This window comes from Xiphophorus maculatus, chromosome 11 (assembly GCF_002775205.1).
Source record: "Xiphophorus maculatus strain JP 163 A chromosome 11, X_maculatus-5.0-male, whole genome shotgun sequence".
Taxonomy (NCBI): Eukaryota; Metazoa; Chordata; class Actinopteri; order Cyprinodontiformes; family Poeciliidae; genus Xiphophorus; species Xiphophorus maculatus.
The window spans coordinates 22,243,196-22,261,074 of record NC_036453.1 but is presented as its reverse complement, the minus strand read 5'-3'; the positions used below and the strand labels follow the sequence as shown (position 1 = coordinate 22,261,074).

The 17,879-nt window shown below is 37.8% G+C and overlaps 1 protein-coding gene across 5 annotated transcripts in view; it reads left to right on the top strand.

Moving 5' to 3' along the window:
- The window catches only part of msi2 (musashi RNA binding protein 2), a 299,781-nt gene that overhangs the window by 8,824 nt on the left and 273,078 nt on the right, over positions 1-17,879 (top strand). For all 5 annotated transcript variants that reach the window (XM_023342231.1, XM_023342229.1, XM_023342230.1 and 2 more), the window contains exon 5: positions 6,260-6,301. In XM_023342231.1, the coding sequence (XP_023197999.1) occupies positions 6,260-6,301 (42 nt within the window). The remainder of the gene's footprint in view (positions 1-6,259; positions 6,302-17,879) is intronic.

The window sequence follows — 17,879 nt, the reverse complement described above, 5'->3', positions numbered from 1 at the left end:
CTGTTGCTGTTACCTCCAAGCAAATTTTCATTGAATTGACATAGAAATGTCATCTTCCTTTTATAGAAAGGGTAAATATAGTTAAAAAGTGGTTGTTGAAATGAAGTCAAAATAGATGTCTTGATGTCTTACTTTGGTTGATCAGAGGAGCCAAAAGAGGCCGACTATTTGGATTTTAAGTACAGTTTTCTGGCCTAGCTACTAATGACAACTAGCAAACTTTAAGGAACCCTTTTTGGTAAAAAGAAAAAAAGACACACTTTGTACATCCAGAGATGGATGCTTTCTTCTTTGTTCATCTTCAAATTAAGTTACTATATTCAAATGTTCAAACTTAACCAACTGATATTTGGTAGTATTTTTTCCTCTGTAATCCCTACTCTTTGCACTGTTATACAACACCTGATTTTAGGTTCATGAACATTGACAACCAGTTAAGTATGCAGTGGCTTAGATGTTATGCTAGGTTCCTTTGGCAGCTTTTTACCTCCCTGTTTGTAACCTGTGGCAGAAGTAGAAATGCTGTTGCTGATGGCCAACTGGTTGTAAACTCAAACATAAACACATTTTTTCTGATCAGTTAACATACTACAACTAAGAACATCAGGTAATGCTGAAAACAACACTCTTCAGCGCAGAAGCTGCTACAGAACAAGGAAGACCCAAAGGGTCAATGAGGTTTTTAAAACTGAAACAAGACAAAGTCATAAAGTTCTCAAAAGCTCTCTAATGTAAACGACTAAGTGCATTTCCTTTTCAACAACTGTGCAGTTATCATAAGAAAAATATTATGGATGATATAATGAGATTATCCAGTGGAGGATTTCATACAGATATACAGCTTTGTGTGCCAAAAGCAAGAGAACAAAACTAGTGTTTCTGTGTAGTGAACATCATGGTCACTGATGTAAGCGGGGCTGTAAGGAGACAGTAGATAGTGAGAATAATTGTAAACAATGAGAGCTGTCACAAAGATCTGGGATCGAAGTTGATTTTTGGCTTTAGTAAACATGCTGGAAGAGCAACTTTGGACTTATTTTGAGTTTGAAGCATTTTCATCCAGAAGAAAACTTTTTTCGGAACAGTACAATTGTTCCAGCTGCAAGTCATTCAGACTCATATTTTTGATCCTCTTATTCATAAGCCATGATCGACACTAATGAAACCTGGATGAGGGCAAGCGACTGCCGCCTCCTCGCACAATGTACATAGGAAAGGAATGGAGAGGGACATTTCTAAATGAATGTTTATAGCAAAATTAAGACATAAAAACATTTTCTTAAACATTTTTATATGGGCAGTTGCTCAGGGCAGCATCTGTAAGGAGTGGGCCATCCAAGTACTATAAAATAAAATATATCTTATTTGTGATTTGTCCCCTGAACAAGTTTGCTACTACTTCTATGCATGTGCAGGGGAGTAAGTTTTCCTTAGATTCTGTTGAGTACTGGGAGACTACATTACTTGCTTTCTCCTACAAAAAATTCTAATAACTGCTTGCACTTTAATTGCACATTTAATTTAAATGTGTGCATAGTTACATTTCAAGCTTACGAAGTTAGACATAGTGATTAATTGTGATTAAACACAACCCAATTAATTTGATTAGAATTTGTAATTGATTGACATCACTACTTTTAATATTGGCATTTTCAGTGTTTAGTAACTAATGGTAACCACTTTTGCTATTATAGAAATCTAAGGACATCATAAAAAGTAATCTCTGTAGTCATGTTGTCTTTTTTTTTTAAATAACAGTAAACTCCTACTATACAGAAAACACTCTTATCTCCGACAGATCGTGACATCGCCTCTTCTTCTAATATAAATAACTAATGACCACTCATAGCTGAAATACATTTAATTCTGCTAAATATAGTTCTTAAAAAGATTTCAGAATCAAAGATAATTGGTAGTGCAGGTCAGCACTTGACAAAACCACTTACATAATGATCAGTGCATGTCTAGGCACAATCTGCTGGACTCATGAGTTTCAAAACTCTTAAGATATTCTTTAGATATTCTATTCACTTTTCAGAAACATTTTTTCTGATTATCTTCTTAGATACACGCCTCTTTCACCTTCAAATAAACTGCTAACCTTAGAGATTTGCATATCTTTTTCACTTAGAAATATTTTTGACAGATCTGTTGTAGAAGGTATACCAGTATACATTTAAAGTTACTGTATTTTCCGCACTATAAGGTGCACCACATTATAAGGCGCATAGAATAGACTCTACAGTAGAGGCTGGGGTTACGTTATGCATCCATTAGATTAAACTGCGCTAAAGGGAATGTTAACTAAATAGTCAGATAAAGTCAGTCAAACTTTATTAATAGATTACAAACCAGCGTTCTGAAAACTCCGTTCATGCCCAAAATGAATAAACAGCTGTTTTATTATTTTCCCGAGGTAAAGTAAGTGAAGTGGTATTTTCGTGACAGTTTATCTTTTAACAACACCAAGGTATAACATATAGTGGAGGGGAACTTTTCCTCGATTCAATAAACACGTAAAAAACAGTCTGATATTGTTACGGTAAATCAAACGTTAGTGCGATCACAATATATATCCACTTCCGCACCATTGATTCATTCATGTTAAATTCTCTCGCTGCTGCTCTATTCCCGTGTTCAACTGCGTGACTGATCGCCTTGAGCTTAAACTCTGCGTCGTAAGCGTGTCTCTTAATAGGAGCCATTTTGGGGTCTTTACACAAAACCCAGCGTGCACCGCGCGCTTCTTCTTCTACGGGGGAAAATGAAGTCGGCGGCTGCTTACCGTAGTTGCGAGACCTGTTGTGGCTCAATATTGGTCCATATATAAGGCGCACCGGAGGCTTTTGAGAAAATTTAAGGTTTTTAGGTGCGCCTTATAGTGTGGAAAATACGGTACACAATATACTAAAACGTTTTGCATAAATTTAATGGAAAACCATTCAATAATCGGCTTCTCTATCATGAGAAGAAAAAAAATGCTGATTTAGACAACAGCAAGTACAGAAAATATGCTAATCATGCCTTATTAATATTAAGTTCAAGATGTTTATTGGAAAAATATATAGTACTGCAGAAACATGAGTGCAAGAACACTAGGAAGTATACTCAAGTGCATGTAATACCACTGAAACAAATGCACTGCAGGTCCACTTAGCTGTTCCTAAACCTAAGTGTCTTACATAACAAAGAAAAAGCTCCAGAAAGGAAGTATCAGGTGAAACTGACACAACATTTCGGTTTTGATGCTTACATTATCCAGTGCAAATCAGAATGCATGTACTAGCTCTGCCTCTGATGAAGCCACTTTGTATATAAATATCATTATATAAATGTACAGCCTTGGAAAAATAGATCGCCTGCAAAGATTTCATAGGGTGTTCTCATGGCCTAATTTTTATTTCCTTCCTCTAAGTGTGATTTAAATAATTGAAGTATCATTTTACTAGATTTCTGTGCGTTTAGTTGCTTCATCTTTCAGCAGAAAACTAACCTTAATTATCCATTGTGTTTAAGTGCTGGCTTGTGCATGTAGAGAACAGACATAATCTCAGCAAGTTCAAAAACAATCGGTTTAGTCTCCATGATTGTCAAAGGCGTGATATAAATATATGTGTATTTTGTCTGAACGTAAACCTAAAATGTAAGATATATTACCAGGTATAGGACTTTGGTATTCAGAACATAATCTGTTGTCTTTGCTCAAACGGGGTGCAAGAAAAAAATAATTGAGTTTGAATTGGTTATGCCTGGGGCTAAGTGCTAAAACAAATCTTTAAATGAAATTTATTACAAGCGGGGTTACCGTGCCCAGGTGTTATTGAATTCATTTCTCATTCTGACCTGATTTACAACGATAACGGTAATAAGTGAGACTGGCAGAAAAGATGACGGTGACATTGCACATCATGGATTCCCTTCAAGCTGATTGAAATGCAGTCAATGTCAATGGCTTAATTGATCCGTGCAGATGGTGTCTTTTGTTTCAATTGTTTTCCTCAGCAGGGCGTATTATGGTTTTCTTAAATAAATTCATCTGTGCCAATGGAGTAATTTTCACAAATGCAAAAAATTTCTCACTCATTTATATATAGCCAAGTTCATTTATGGGGAACCATAGTACCTTGTTAAAAGGGTTCTATGAAACAAACAGGGAGATGTTCATCCTTCAAGTCATTTGTATTCAGCCAAGGACAATTTAGGCAGACATTGTGGTTTGAGGCAGTTCACTGCTCTTCATTGTAAGTGCAAGGTTGATGAGACCCCCCAACCCCCAACCACCGCCACCCCCACAACATACCTTCATACCACAGAAATTAATGAGGAAAATGAAGCTAATGAGATAACAAGCACAAGATGGAGAAACAGGCTGATCTGACGCATCCTCCCGGTTATTTGGCAATATCTGGAGGCGTCACCGGCCTCAGACTCTCATTTTCTTCCTGTCATATTCAATCAGTGATTCCTGCCTAAAATAAAAAGCGAGTCTCTGGTGTGACCATGACCAGCAGAACACTTGCTGTGGCTGATCTGCTCACTTTTCCTCCCTTTTGTTTTGTTTTGGTTTTGGGGGGTGTTATTATTAAAAGGTTTCATGACTATGAGATAATTTGGTAGCATGAATGTTTTGGTCTAAAGACGCACACAGTAATTATTAATAATGATTGTGAGGTTTCACAAAGTACGTTGCTCAACGGAATAAATGCTGCGCCTGAAATGTTTCTGTGAGCTCCTTCCGTTGTAGATAATTAGCAGCGTAAAGTAATGAGGTCACTGGTAATGGTCATTTCTCTTTACATGCTTTGTCCTGATGAGTGACAAGCCTAACTTCTCCTAATTAAACCAGTATTTCTGCAAATCTGTATACCTGGATCATTTATAAGGAGCCCAGGTAAGGTAGTAGGTCATCTGTGAATTTAAATACCACGCTGTTACATAGTTGGGATTAATGTACTGAGTGATAAAGCCTTTAGCACGGGGCATTACATAGCAGTTTGCAAATGAACTCGTGACTAAAACTGTACACCGAGTTAGGAAGTGATTTAATATACTACAACATTTAAGTGCTGTTTGCCATTTGTTTTGCTGAATTGTTTGACTGCAGCATGGCTCTGTGAAAGCTGCGGAGATTCCTGAATCAATCTGTTCTTAGAGAAAACAAACTACAACTTTAATTAGGTTGTGGAAGTTCAGAAAGCACGCTATGTTAAATTGGACTAAATTGTCACATGGCAGGGAATGTGAAAAACCAAAAGCATATTCCTGGTTTACATTTAAAACATGGCTGTATTAAACATGGCAGACAGCAAAGAAAACTGTGCAACCACCAGTTTGTCTCAATAAATGATCATCATGCTGACTTCATTATAAATATTTGATATAGTTAAGTGCCAATTAACTTAACTGTGGTGCTTTAATGTTTTTTTTAACCTATGGGATTTTCTGCATTTTTGCAAACATACAGATTTATCCAGAGCTAGATCTTTACATAGTGTAAAGGACTAAAAGTATATCTAATCTGTTTAGTTTAGGAATGCAGAATTAAATATGAATGACAAGATAATATCAGCCTATCCAGTGTAACTTCCTTAATCAACTTTTTTAAATTTGTGATTAGTGTTTTACATTAGTTTGAAGAAACTTTACACCTTCAGCTCTGAAAGTCAGAATTCTGAGATTAAAGTCAGAAAGTCAGAATTCTGACTTTAATCTCAGAAATTTTTTTTTCGGTGGCCCTAATACTCTTCCGTACACCGGAGTGTGCACAGAGTAAAAAACATGTGGGGTCTAAGTGACTGCGGGAAAGTTGAATAAAATAAATTGGTGTCGGTATCATCTTCTCATTACCCGTTCTTTTTTTTTTTTTTTAAATGGCATAAAACCATGACACTAATACTATTGTGTTTTACCATTAGAATAACATTAGTATGCTGGAAAATGGTATTTTCCGTTTTACTATCTGTGTATTGAAACCAAAGTATGTATTTTGGGGTCATCTGTCCACTGAATGTTTTTCAATACCATAAGCCTTTTGTTCACTGTTCTCTTTAGCTGAGCACCAATGTTACTTCTCAGAATTGCAGAAAAATAGGGCGACGTTGCTCTATTTTCCTCTATTTTTTAAACCCCTATTAAATTTAATGAAATTTTATTCTCGATCACAAAAATTGTGTCTTTTGTGAGCAGCTGTACTTGTGGTCCATTTGCGGACATGTTTCTTCCATCTACAACAAACGTGTCGTTTTCTTCTCATTTTCAGATTGATCCTAAGGTTGCCTTTCCCCGTCGCGCCCAGCCTAAGGTAAGAATGAATTTCTCACTTAGCAGCGCTTCTAGAAAGTGATCATGCGTCATGTTGCTTGCTAAGTTTTATTGTGCTCACACAACCTTTACAAGGAGAAACAAAAATTGAGTTTGGATTTGTTGTTCTCAGCTTGGCCATATTGTTTTACTGAAGCAATTACCCCTACAGATGATGAAGGGGGAGGTTTCAGCTGTGATGAAAGAATACATTATTTTTCTTTATTTCTGTAGTGTTTTAAATCTGGCAGCTTTTCTGTAATATTACTCTTTCCTGATGCGGTTTTCAGTCCCGTTGCTGCAGTGGTATGAAGTCGAGCTCTACTGCCTCTTTAAGGCAGCAGTGCATTGCTGTTTGAAATAAGTTTAAATTCTGTTAGCTGGGATGAAAATAATTAAGATGCTCCTGTCTTTTGTTAGCTGTTAAAATGTCTTTGGTGGCACACATTTAAAATTAAAGGGCAAGTTTTATTTTTAACTGATTAGGCTGATAGTTCCTTGAATACATTTTTCTGAACTGAATGGTGACTCCTCATCTGACAGTGATGAATTACACTTCCTGGCTGAATTACAAGTCGGAGTTCTTTTGTCACATCCAGAGTTGAATGAGCCTGAATGACATGAGTGATTTAGAAATATCTTTATTGTGTGGCATGCATGCAGAAGTTGTCACAATTAGCACTGAAACAATGGGTGATTGAAGAAATAAGCCATATTCCAATCATGCAGGAACTGTCACACAGGCTCTTCATGATGCGTATTATCTTTTCTTTTCTTGATTACTGGTCTTGAGCGCTTCCATCGACAATTAAATATTCAGCATGTGCAGATGGCGCGGTGGAGTAGTCAGGGGCTTTGTTGACATGCCCCCTCACACCATCCACCAGCCATTAATGTGCAAGCTATGGCGCAGTGCACTGTAGCGCCATTCAGCATCGCTTTCAGGGGCTTTTTCCCCCACCTAAACCAGGTGGAAATCGATAATAGATTTTCTCCTTTTCCCTGGATCACAAAGAGGGGCATTGTTAAAGACTTGTTCACGTTTCAAATAAGGAATTGGCAGTGGAAGCTTTTAGAGTCAGAGCACATTGTGACTTAAGGATATCGGCGTGCAGCTGAGAAACAACCGGTGTTTTTCCACTTTTTCTTACATGGCAAGCCTATCGACTTAACTTCATCTCATCCGAGCTTTGCTAATAAAAGTTGAAGGTGCAATACAACAACTCGGATGTTTGATGATGCATCCAATTATTAGGCGAACAAGTGAGTCAGCTTGCTGTGTGGGTTTCTGCTTATATTTTTCTTCCTAACCATTATGCTAACTTTCGCAACAACTTAAAAGGAAAGTACACCATTATTTTCTAACGCATACTTTCCATAACTGGCACTATAATGACACTGTGAAAACACTACTACAATGAATTGTTAAATAGCCATAAATCTATCTTATGAGAATAGCAAAATGGTTTTACTGAAAGTGGATTAAAAAGGTTCTTAAAACAATTGGATCAAACCCAATAGATTAACATTGCAGTGGTTTGTATTTTAGATTCAGCTGGTTTAAGACTTGAAAGAATACCCATTCAGATGTTCCTATTTTTAAATTCTTCTCTGTCTAGAATGAGCTTTCTTTTGTCCCTTCTTTTGCCTCTGCTGTCTGCCTGCTTGGCTGCTTGAATAGGTTGCCTTTTTGTTTTAAAGAAGCTCAGCTTGGCAGGTACCTCAGTAGCTTTGGCTTTGGAGAGCAAATCGGCGTTTTCACGAGTTAGCAGCGGCTTCGGCGCCAACCTCGCCGGTGACCTCCCACTGCTCGGTGCTGCAATATGGTAAAACTATACAGTATGTACATCACGTAGCGTAATGCTGAAAAAAACAGGCAGGAGGTGAAGGTGAACAAGGAGGACATTTCACTGTAAACAAGCGCGGGTGTTTGTGCCGGGATGACAGGATCAGAGGGGGAAAAAAAGCCAACTTGTATCAGCAGACATTCCTGACACTGCCCCAAAACATGGACTGCTGAGAACAGAAAACAGACTCAAGGGTGTTCGACATCAGTCATTAGGATATATTAAAACTCACACATCCGCTGAAATGTAGTTAAGTATAGTCTAACATTTAAGACAAAATCAATTTCTGTAGCTACACAAACCTGTAAAAAGTGAACCGAACAATTGCTGTGGGAATACGTTACAGAGTAGATTATTTATGATGCTTTGCAAAAGTATTCAACCCAACCAATTGAACATTTTGACCACAGTAGCTTCGAGCTTAAGTATGTGTTATTATAATGTAATGTGACTGACCAACACAATGAATATCAACTGGCTATAGTTCAAGGCTTTGACTAGGTCACAGTATATGAATATGTTTTGACCTAAACCATTCCACATCAGTTTTGGCTGTTTGTTTAGAGTGTTGCCCTGATGGCAGATTGACTTCCACCTTCATCTTCCCATCAACTTTGACTGACATCAGTGTCAATGCTGAAGAGAAGCATTTCCATGGCATGATGCTACCACCATTTATGTAGCAAGAGTGGTGTGTTCATGTTCAGATTGTTTTTTAGGATTTTTTTTAAGAACCTTGCCCTGCTTTAAGTTTTTCCCCAACTTTATCCCTTCCCTGTCTGCTGTGTTCCTTGGTCTTCCTGCTGCCTGTTCACTAATCTTCTCCAACAAACCCCCAAGGCCTTCACGGAACAGAGTATTTATACTGAGATTAAAGTTCATATAGGTGGACTCCAGTAATTGTTCTGGATTTTATTTAAGGGCATCAGAACACAAGTGATTAAATGCCGCACTTCAAAATTCTTTTCATACTCATATTTGCCATGCATCATTTATCTCTCATTTCACAGCCTTACACAATTTTGCTCAGGGTTATCATGTGAAATTTAGAAAGATCTATGAAAAAAGAGGAGTAAAAATACTTTTGCGAAGTACAGTAAAGATCACACACAGTAGATTTTCCTCCCAACATTTAAACTTGCCTTTAGGGAATCATATGTTTGCATGATTTAAGGAATCTTATGGTTTTGTATCCATTTGCAACACAGTATTGGTAAAGGGCACAAAGTGGAGATAACCAGCGGCCCTGTCAATCAAAGAAAACAGACTAAGGAAATGCAGACCATGCCATACATTACAAATGAATAATGCTCTCCTACATTACCTAATCTTAGATTTTTTTTTTTAGAGGTTGTGCTTACAAGAACAAAAAAAAAGTGAAAAGATATCAATATAGGCTGGCCCGCAAATATTCGAGGATTAGTTTGCATCTGAGGATGACTGACAGGTGCGAATGAAAGGATTAAACAATCATGATGTGATGCAAAGTGCTTTATGCACATTCATTTATGCCTCGCGTCCTCCTCGCCTGTCTGGGGATAGCCAAGGCTTTGTTAGATAGGCAGCTGGACGTGGCTTCAGAATGCCAGGATTCCTCTGTAAAGGTTTCAGCATCTTAGCATTTACTTCCACACCAAATAAACAGTTCTTTATCCGCCGGCTTACTGGCTAAAACCGATCATATTGGATGGTGGTCCCTGCAGTGGTTGCTGTTCAACGTGGATACAAACACAGGAAGGATGAACTGAATTCAGCCGTCATCATGCATTGCTTTGCTCTCCAAAGCATTGTTCAAAGTTCTACCCTCAGTTCACACCTGGAAATTGCTTAGCAGATGTGATAAGTGGCTGGCAAGTGTAAAAACAGAGGATTATGGTTTTCATGAACTGCTTGGATTAATAGCTGTGAAGTAATTGTAAGGTGTGATGATCAATCGCTTTTTCAGCTGAATTGGACAGGTTTTCATTCGCATCATCCAGTGATCAAAGCGGATGCTTGAAACTAATTTAAAACAAAATAAATAAGTAATTTCTTGTTCCAATATATAAATTTTTTTTGGTTTAGTGAATGAAAACATTATTAGCAGATGTTTTCATTTTATCAGGTGTAATTATTTATGAAGCTTTCTACAAACAAGTGTGGTATTAAGATCCTTGCTTTTCTCTATTTCCCAAAAATACATGCTGCGCGCACACACCAAAACAACCCACCCTCCCGTTTTAGTTTAGCAACTGTGTACAAAATGTGGTAAAGGAGACAGAGATGAGATAATTCAGTCTCTGAGCCTCCTTGTTTGATATTTCCTAGTAAGACCTGAACTGAAATATGTAAAAGAGGACACAGTTTTTGTTTTCTTTCTTTTCTTTTCTTTTTTTTTTCAATTTTATTTTCAGAGGAATCAAAGACGGTTTCTGCCGACATCGCTCGAGATTTACCACTCAGCTGCCGGCGTCATTACCGCTGCTGCCGCCGCTGGTTTTGTTTCTCGCAGTGCAGTCACACACAAGCATAACATGTCCCAGCATGATTTTAATTGCCAGTGGGACTGTGGCCACTTCAGTGGGAGATGAGTTCTGATGGCTTGTTATGGAAATGAAAGGAGGGAGCAGCTTTGATTTACTGAGCACCGGGCGTAACCCTTTCGTTGCACCTTTCAAAGGGATTTTGCCGTGCAGGCCGAGTCGGGCGAGTCACCTCTGTGACCTGCTGAGCGGACTTTGGGATGCAGAAAGAAGGCTCTGTTGTTTCATAAATCGATGTGTGCTGCAGAAGAGCAGCTGGAACAACAGTTGAAGGAAGATGCTTGTTTTGTTTGCATTGACACTTCTTCCCTAAAATTCTCATTCAGCTCCAAGAAAGAAAACTTAGTTAGTACAGTATTGGCAATAACGATTAGGGTAAAGGTGGATGGCAAGCCAGAAATACCATTAAGGCACTCTCTAAATTTTACTTTTTATGTGCCTCAACTGTTTTGTCTTCTCCCTCTTCTTGTCTCACTCGTCTCTGGTTGTCACTTGTTCATCCCTTTGCTCCCCCCCCTTTTTTTTCTTCTATCTACTCTTCTCTCAATGGCAAACTGACCACTACCACCTCCTCCACCTGTCTGCACACCACACATTTCTGTCAGGAACTTTGTGTGCTTTATGTTCAAGCTTTTTGGGAAATAAAAATGCCAGATGTTGTGAAGTTGTATAGAATACAAAAATGTATGATGGATACAAGTTTGATTTAGTTCTACTGTTCTTTTCTATTGTGTTAAAAAAATTCACAGTATCAAGCATTTGTACTTCCACCTATATGGCCTCAATCTTTATTATATTATAATGGGATTTTATGTGATAGCAAATAGAAAAGGTTAAGAAGTTTCAGGTTTGTTTTTTATACAAATATAAATCTTAAAAGTGTGACATGCATTTGTTTCAGTCCCTCATAAGTAAAGTTTAGTCAGTTACCTTCAGAAGCCACCTAATTTAAGTATTTAAGCATTTATTGCAAACAGGAGAAAAACAACAGAATCCAACAAATATAAATAAATTAGTAAGTTGATTCTTATTAGGCGGTCAGGCAGCTCACTATTGGAAAATCATGGGTGCCAATATCACAGGTGAAGCCTGTAATAACAAAGTCAGTTGAGCTAAATTCAATATATATTTCGCTCTCCTCCTATTTAGCTATGTTTCCAACTCTGACCTTTCACCTGTTCACCACTGGCATGAATGTCAGAAGTGGAAATCTGCTGGAGTTAGACTTTATTCGACAGCTGAATGTTTATAGACCTGCAATGTGTAAACAGTTATATTAAGAAAACATGTGACATCATATAAAAATTGTCTATGTCAAGATGGTAATCACAACTACATGGTTTTATTGACAGCAAGGCAACTGACTACATCTTCTGTTTTAATGAAACACTGGAGCTTTGGCTAATAACTTTACCAGGACATCCTTATCATCCCCCTTTGCACTAAACAAGCATCACCAATTACATTATTAGTTCAGAAAATTAGGACGTTGTCTAATTAGCCAATATTTTTTCAAGGTATGTTTTTTTTTTGCACTTATAATGTTGCATACAGTGATATTTCAATCCTGATAAACTTGTAATATATTATGCAGCCCTAATTCAAAACAGCTGGCTTTTTTCAAAAGTGGCGGGAAATTTGCAGTTTGCCAGCTGCCATTTGTCAGGTTGTCTGGTCAGATGAGGTCAAACCTATATTCATGTTGTTTTAGAATGGTCCAGTCAAAGTCCATAGCTATATTTAACTGAGATCTTCACTGATGCTGTCCATTCAACCTGACTTGAATTTGTGGAGTTTTGTAAAAGATTTCTACATGAGCTAATCTCCTAAAATTCAGATAAAGTTTATTGAAGCGTAATGTGACAAAACGTAGAGGTTCACTTTTACGAGGCACCAGATGTTGTCTCCATTCAAACATTTATTTTTATTTTTTGCTTTGTCTGTCGTTGTCATTGTCATCCTTCTTCACTGCGTCTCATGTCGTACCCTCTCTCTTCAATTTTCTGCACTTTGTTCTTAGTCTTTAAAGATTACAAGGCCTTGTAAATCCAGCCTTGCGCCTTCCTCAGTTATTTGATCTAGATTTAGCAATATGATATTCCCCTCCTCAAAATGATCCTTATTTTAAATGACACAGCTCACTGCTGGGAAAATGAAACCGCTGTAGCTGCCAGTCCCTTTGAATGTCCCTGCGAGTTTATTAAAAGCACCAGCTTCCCGTTCCAACTCAGATCAGTGCAGCTGCACGAGTCCGAGGGAATATTCAAGGACAAAAGTCTACAGTGTAATGCATCAGAATGCCGCGTCATTATCTTTGATGAGAATCACAGTTCATGACAATGAGCCCTCCCTAACATTTCAGCTATGATAGAAGGCTCTTTCTATATTACACATTCCTTTCTCTTTTTTTTTTTTTCCTCAAGGTCTTTTTGGTGTGTAAATACCTCACAGTGTTGGAGAATGTTATGTTGTGCAGGCTATTATCTAAAGCCGACATTGGATTTCAAGGTGTGTAGCACAGGTCTTATTCCGGTGAGCGACCAAGAAGTCCAGCTGAAGGAATATTTTCTTTTTTTTTTTTCTTTCTCTCTGAATGCACTTTTGAAAATGGATTTTACAACTGACACTAAATGCGTCGAGACGGGGAGAGAGACCAAGATGCAGTCAGAATGTAACCAAAGAAAACTTTGACTAAGATGTCAGAAAAGTGACAAGCAAGTTGATGGGAATTCTTCACTGTCACACTCCTCTCAAACCTGAAGAAGAAGGAAAAAAAAAAACAGAGCCATGGAGGCAACATAAACAAACCCGCCCTCAGATAGGGAATGACACAAGGAGTTTTTCTCCCTCCGTGGTAATGGCTGCTGTGTCGAAGCTGGAGATGGGTTTAAATCCCTGACCCGTCAGCTCCTTCGCTTTCAGCGGCCTCGGTGGAACTGCTCCAGATGAAAACGGGGCCAGAGCAGAGACATATGAATGACTGTTTGTTTGGTGGTCAGACACAATCACCAACTGAGTGACCCAGTTAACGGGTAGTCAAAGCGATGCTTAGTTTGATTCATGCATGTTTTTTTTTTTTTTCCATTTTACACTTCCTAAATGTATCTTGTGTTCTCTTTATTTTTTCTCGCAGTGCTTTCAGCCAATATTTATGCTTCAATGGAAAGATAAATGATTTGTAAAAGTGAATGCTAGTGTAATTATTTTTTGCCGCAGATATAATATGAACACACATTTCTTTTGTTTGAATAATTGCCAGAGCGCTTATAAATGGAGGGGATGTGTGTGTGATTCCTCTTTCCTCTTCCTCTCGTCTTTTCTGCTCTGGTCTCCTTGGTTGCGGGTGGAGAGTAATTAGGTTTTCTAGGGGATTGAGGGGGGCTCTTACAATGCTTACCAATGGCAGCAGTCAGGCAGGCTAGTGCTGGCAGGGCAGAAAGGACAGAGGGCTGTGCAGGAGCCTGGCACTGCTAAACCTGATGCTGACTGACAGTAATGAGGACAGCCTGCTAGCCAGGATAGAGAGGAGAGAGCACAGGAGAGGAGGGCATGGCCCTTCACTGCGCCTCTCAAGACTTCTTATCAATGGATGTGCATACACAGACACATGTACAAGACAAACAAACACAAACAAACACGAGTTCAGCATTTACATGAATGTAAAGCACAGCGAGCGCGTCACAGGGATTTTGCCGTTTGCCTTTAGTTATTAACCTCATAAAAGAAATGGAAAAACAACACCCGGCGTGACTCAATCCAGAGAAATAACCGCTGCACTGCAAAGGTTATTCAGTTTAAAAAAACATTACGGTTTCAGATGGAACAGCAACTTTTGTCTTCTGGGAGAAAGCTTTTGACTTACACAAAGGAAGCATGTTATAATGTTACCACCTTTGAGGTGGAAATTACACTGTTTACACCAGGGGTTGTACCTGATATTGATCATTTAAGACCAAGCATCTGTCGATACGGAGTCTCAGTCCAATATTTGTACTTTCCCAGACTACACACTATAAAGAGCTATTAAAGTCAGTGCCAGTGTCTCAGGTTTTTGCCTTAGTCCTAAGTTGATGCTATAAAGAACCAGCTGACAACTGGTTTGATGTTCCAAAGCCAGGGACTTTCCCCTGTGCCACGTCATTACATCCCTTTAAAGGTCTCTTCAAACAGATTAGGTGAATTTCTCAGCAGTATTCAGAATAATTTTATTTCCAATATAATTAGATTGTTTCTGTGTTTAATTGCTGTTTCACTGTTTATCAAAGCCATTAAATAACACAAATTAGAAATGATGAACCTTGTAGATTTGGTGCGACCTAGCTAGACAAGAACTTTAGACGGCAGTTGGTAGTTGCACTTAATTGTCTAAAATGTGCATTTTATCACATACATCCTTCACGTAATAAAAGAAAATTATTTTCTGAAAATTGGGACTCTGATCCCCATCATGGTCAAGTGAGTAATAAAAATATGACAGATGCAGATTACCACTGAACAATCGCGAATATCGGTATGCTGACAAATATTATTTATCAAATTTACATTTGCCGATGGAATACACCTAATTACATACTGAAAAAAAAAAGTCTTGCACAAAAAACCACAGAAGTACAAAATGGTGTGTGGAACCCTTTTGAACTATTGTATCTAGTCAGGTTGGTAATTCAGTCTTTTTCTTCTGCGATGCTTAAAGCTCCTTTTGTGAGGAAAGGAGACAATAGATGTCTTAATTGGTAGCTAAAATTGATATTTGATCAAAATTGGATGGACATTCTTTTAATCATGCATTATTAGTGCTGAGAAGCGTTTTTCAGGATATAAAAGTAATAAAAAATGCTTTGCAACTTTTCCATAAATCCTACAATGCAACATTTGTATTTTTTTTTTTTTTTGCTCTTACAGCATAAATGAGAAAAAGATTGTCTCCATTTGGTTGTTAGTATTTGATTTTTAGTGCTCTCTCATCACAGCAGTGTCACGAACTAAGTGGCTCTGGTCATCACAAACTAGCAGTGACACTGACCTTGGGCCCTCTTCAGCTGTAGCACTCTTCTAAATTAGCCGCTGCAATAATGTGATAGGTGGATTCCCCAGTCTGATCTGTTTTTTTTTTTTTTTTTCTTCCAATCTCTTCAAGTCTGCACCAATCCAGGGTGAAAAACAAAGATTGTCAGAGAGGCGGAGGCGCACTTAACTTTGAAAGTCATCACTTCAGGGAGCTGTTTTGGCAGCTCGAGAGGCTGATGAGGAATGCATTTCTAATTTTTCAACATTGACCTTTTTTCAGTCTGTGTTTGATTGGAATGTAGGAAATAAATAAAAAGATATGCCTTGTTCAGTTAGGATGATGAGCTCCATGGTGTGGTCAAAGGCGTCCTCCTGCTGTCAAGTTTTTCTTTTGCATTGTTTCCTTATATTACTCTTTCTTCTACTCTGTTCTCAAATATGCCGTTTGAAACTGACACAACAAAGAGTGAGATATGGCCAACATCACATCAAATGACTTTGGATTCATTCAAATGTGTAGAGTTAGCTACACAGAAAATACTGTGTAGTATTTTCACAGTAATACTACACACCAAATTGCACCAAATTAATTAGATGATTTGGTACATCTAATTAATGCACCAAATCAGCATTAATTAGATAAAATTTTTCCATCAGGTTTCATGCACCCTCATCGAAGTAAAAGAGAGAAAGAAAAGTCTTTTTAATTTTTTTTAACCTTTTTGTGTAAAACAATTTTAAAACATTCAACCATTTTTGCGTAAAAATGTTTTAGATGTTCTTCATTTTAGCCCGTATGCCTTGGTTTATTATTTCTCTTTATTGGTTTATTATTTCTCCTTGTTACAACTCAAATAAGGCCTCTTTAGTTTTTCAAATATCTGCATAATTTGATATTTTATGGTATATGCGGTACGACTATCCTTTAAATGTTTAGATATTTTTGTAAGTGGGGCCAAAACAAGCCAGATTCCACAAACTGTATGAAATTCAGAGTTTGAATTTCCCTTCCAAACTGTTGAAGGAGGCAGAGTGATGTTGTGTTTGACCACAACATCATTGCGGTCAAACAACTGAAGCCTCAGTGCTTTATTATACAGCACCTAAACTGGATTACTGGATAGACATAGATTTTGCTTTTAAATGAAATTTTTGGGGATTTGAAATGGGGCATTGTATGGCTTCAGTTGCACAATTGGTGCAGGGCTACATATTAGTTTTCCGAAACATACACAATGGAATGTTGTGTATGTTAACATGAAAAAAATGAAAACAACAATAATAATAATAATAATAATAATACAGACCTTTGGGCACTTAAATAACTTAAAATCAACATTATATGTAGGAGAAAACATAAGATACAGAAACCCTTCACTGTGAGTTTGACAATGAGGAACAGCAAAAACAAAAACAAGTCTATGATTTTAACTAAAATGTGCAGATTCATCATACTGTGATGATTTAAAAATGTCTGCCGGAGCTCAAGCCATAGCAGACTAATCTGAGTCTGGGACTGCAAAGTCTGGAAGGCACCAAAAAGACAAAGGTTTTACAACATAACTATACAGATTTGCGCCCAAAAGAAACTACCTGAAGGAATATTGATGCATCTGCATCAATATTTTACTGTCCCGAAAGCAAAAACACAGCAACCACAGCGGGACTATTTGCAGTGGCCATAATGGGACCTTTTTCCGCAACATCACGAACCAAAAGAATGTGCAGAAAATGAAACAAACTGCTACCCACCATATTGCATTTTCTATCCTCTCAGCATTCCTGTCTGGGTTGCTTTCTTCCTCATTTTCTTCCTCAGATCTTCTTCAGCAGATTCTGCACTCTGTATCACGGGTTCAAAGTGGTACAGCTGGATGGGTTTTATATTTAGTTCTGTAGCGAAATCCGATTCAGTGTCAGAGACGGACATGCTAGCAGCCAGATAGTTTGTCCACAGTGATGTCACATAGCAACAGCTGTCTATCTTAGATAAAAGAATTCTAATTTTCAGCTCTGCTTCATAGCACCGTTTAGTAGGTGGAAAGTTGTGGTTGGTACTATTTTTTCTTTACAATTTTAAATAATTTGAATCTGAATTGCAAAATACATAAAATACCAGTTTTTTTTTTTTTAAAAAAAAGCTTTTTTCCTGTTCCTTTAACCTTTAAAAAGATGCATTGAAGTGTGTAGCTGTAACGTGACA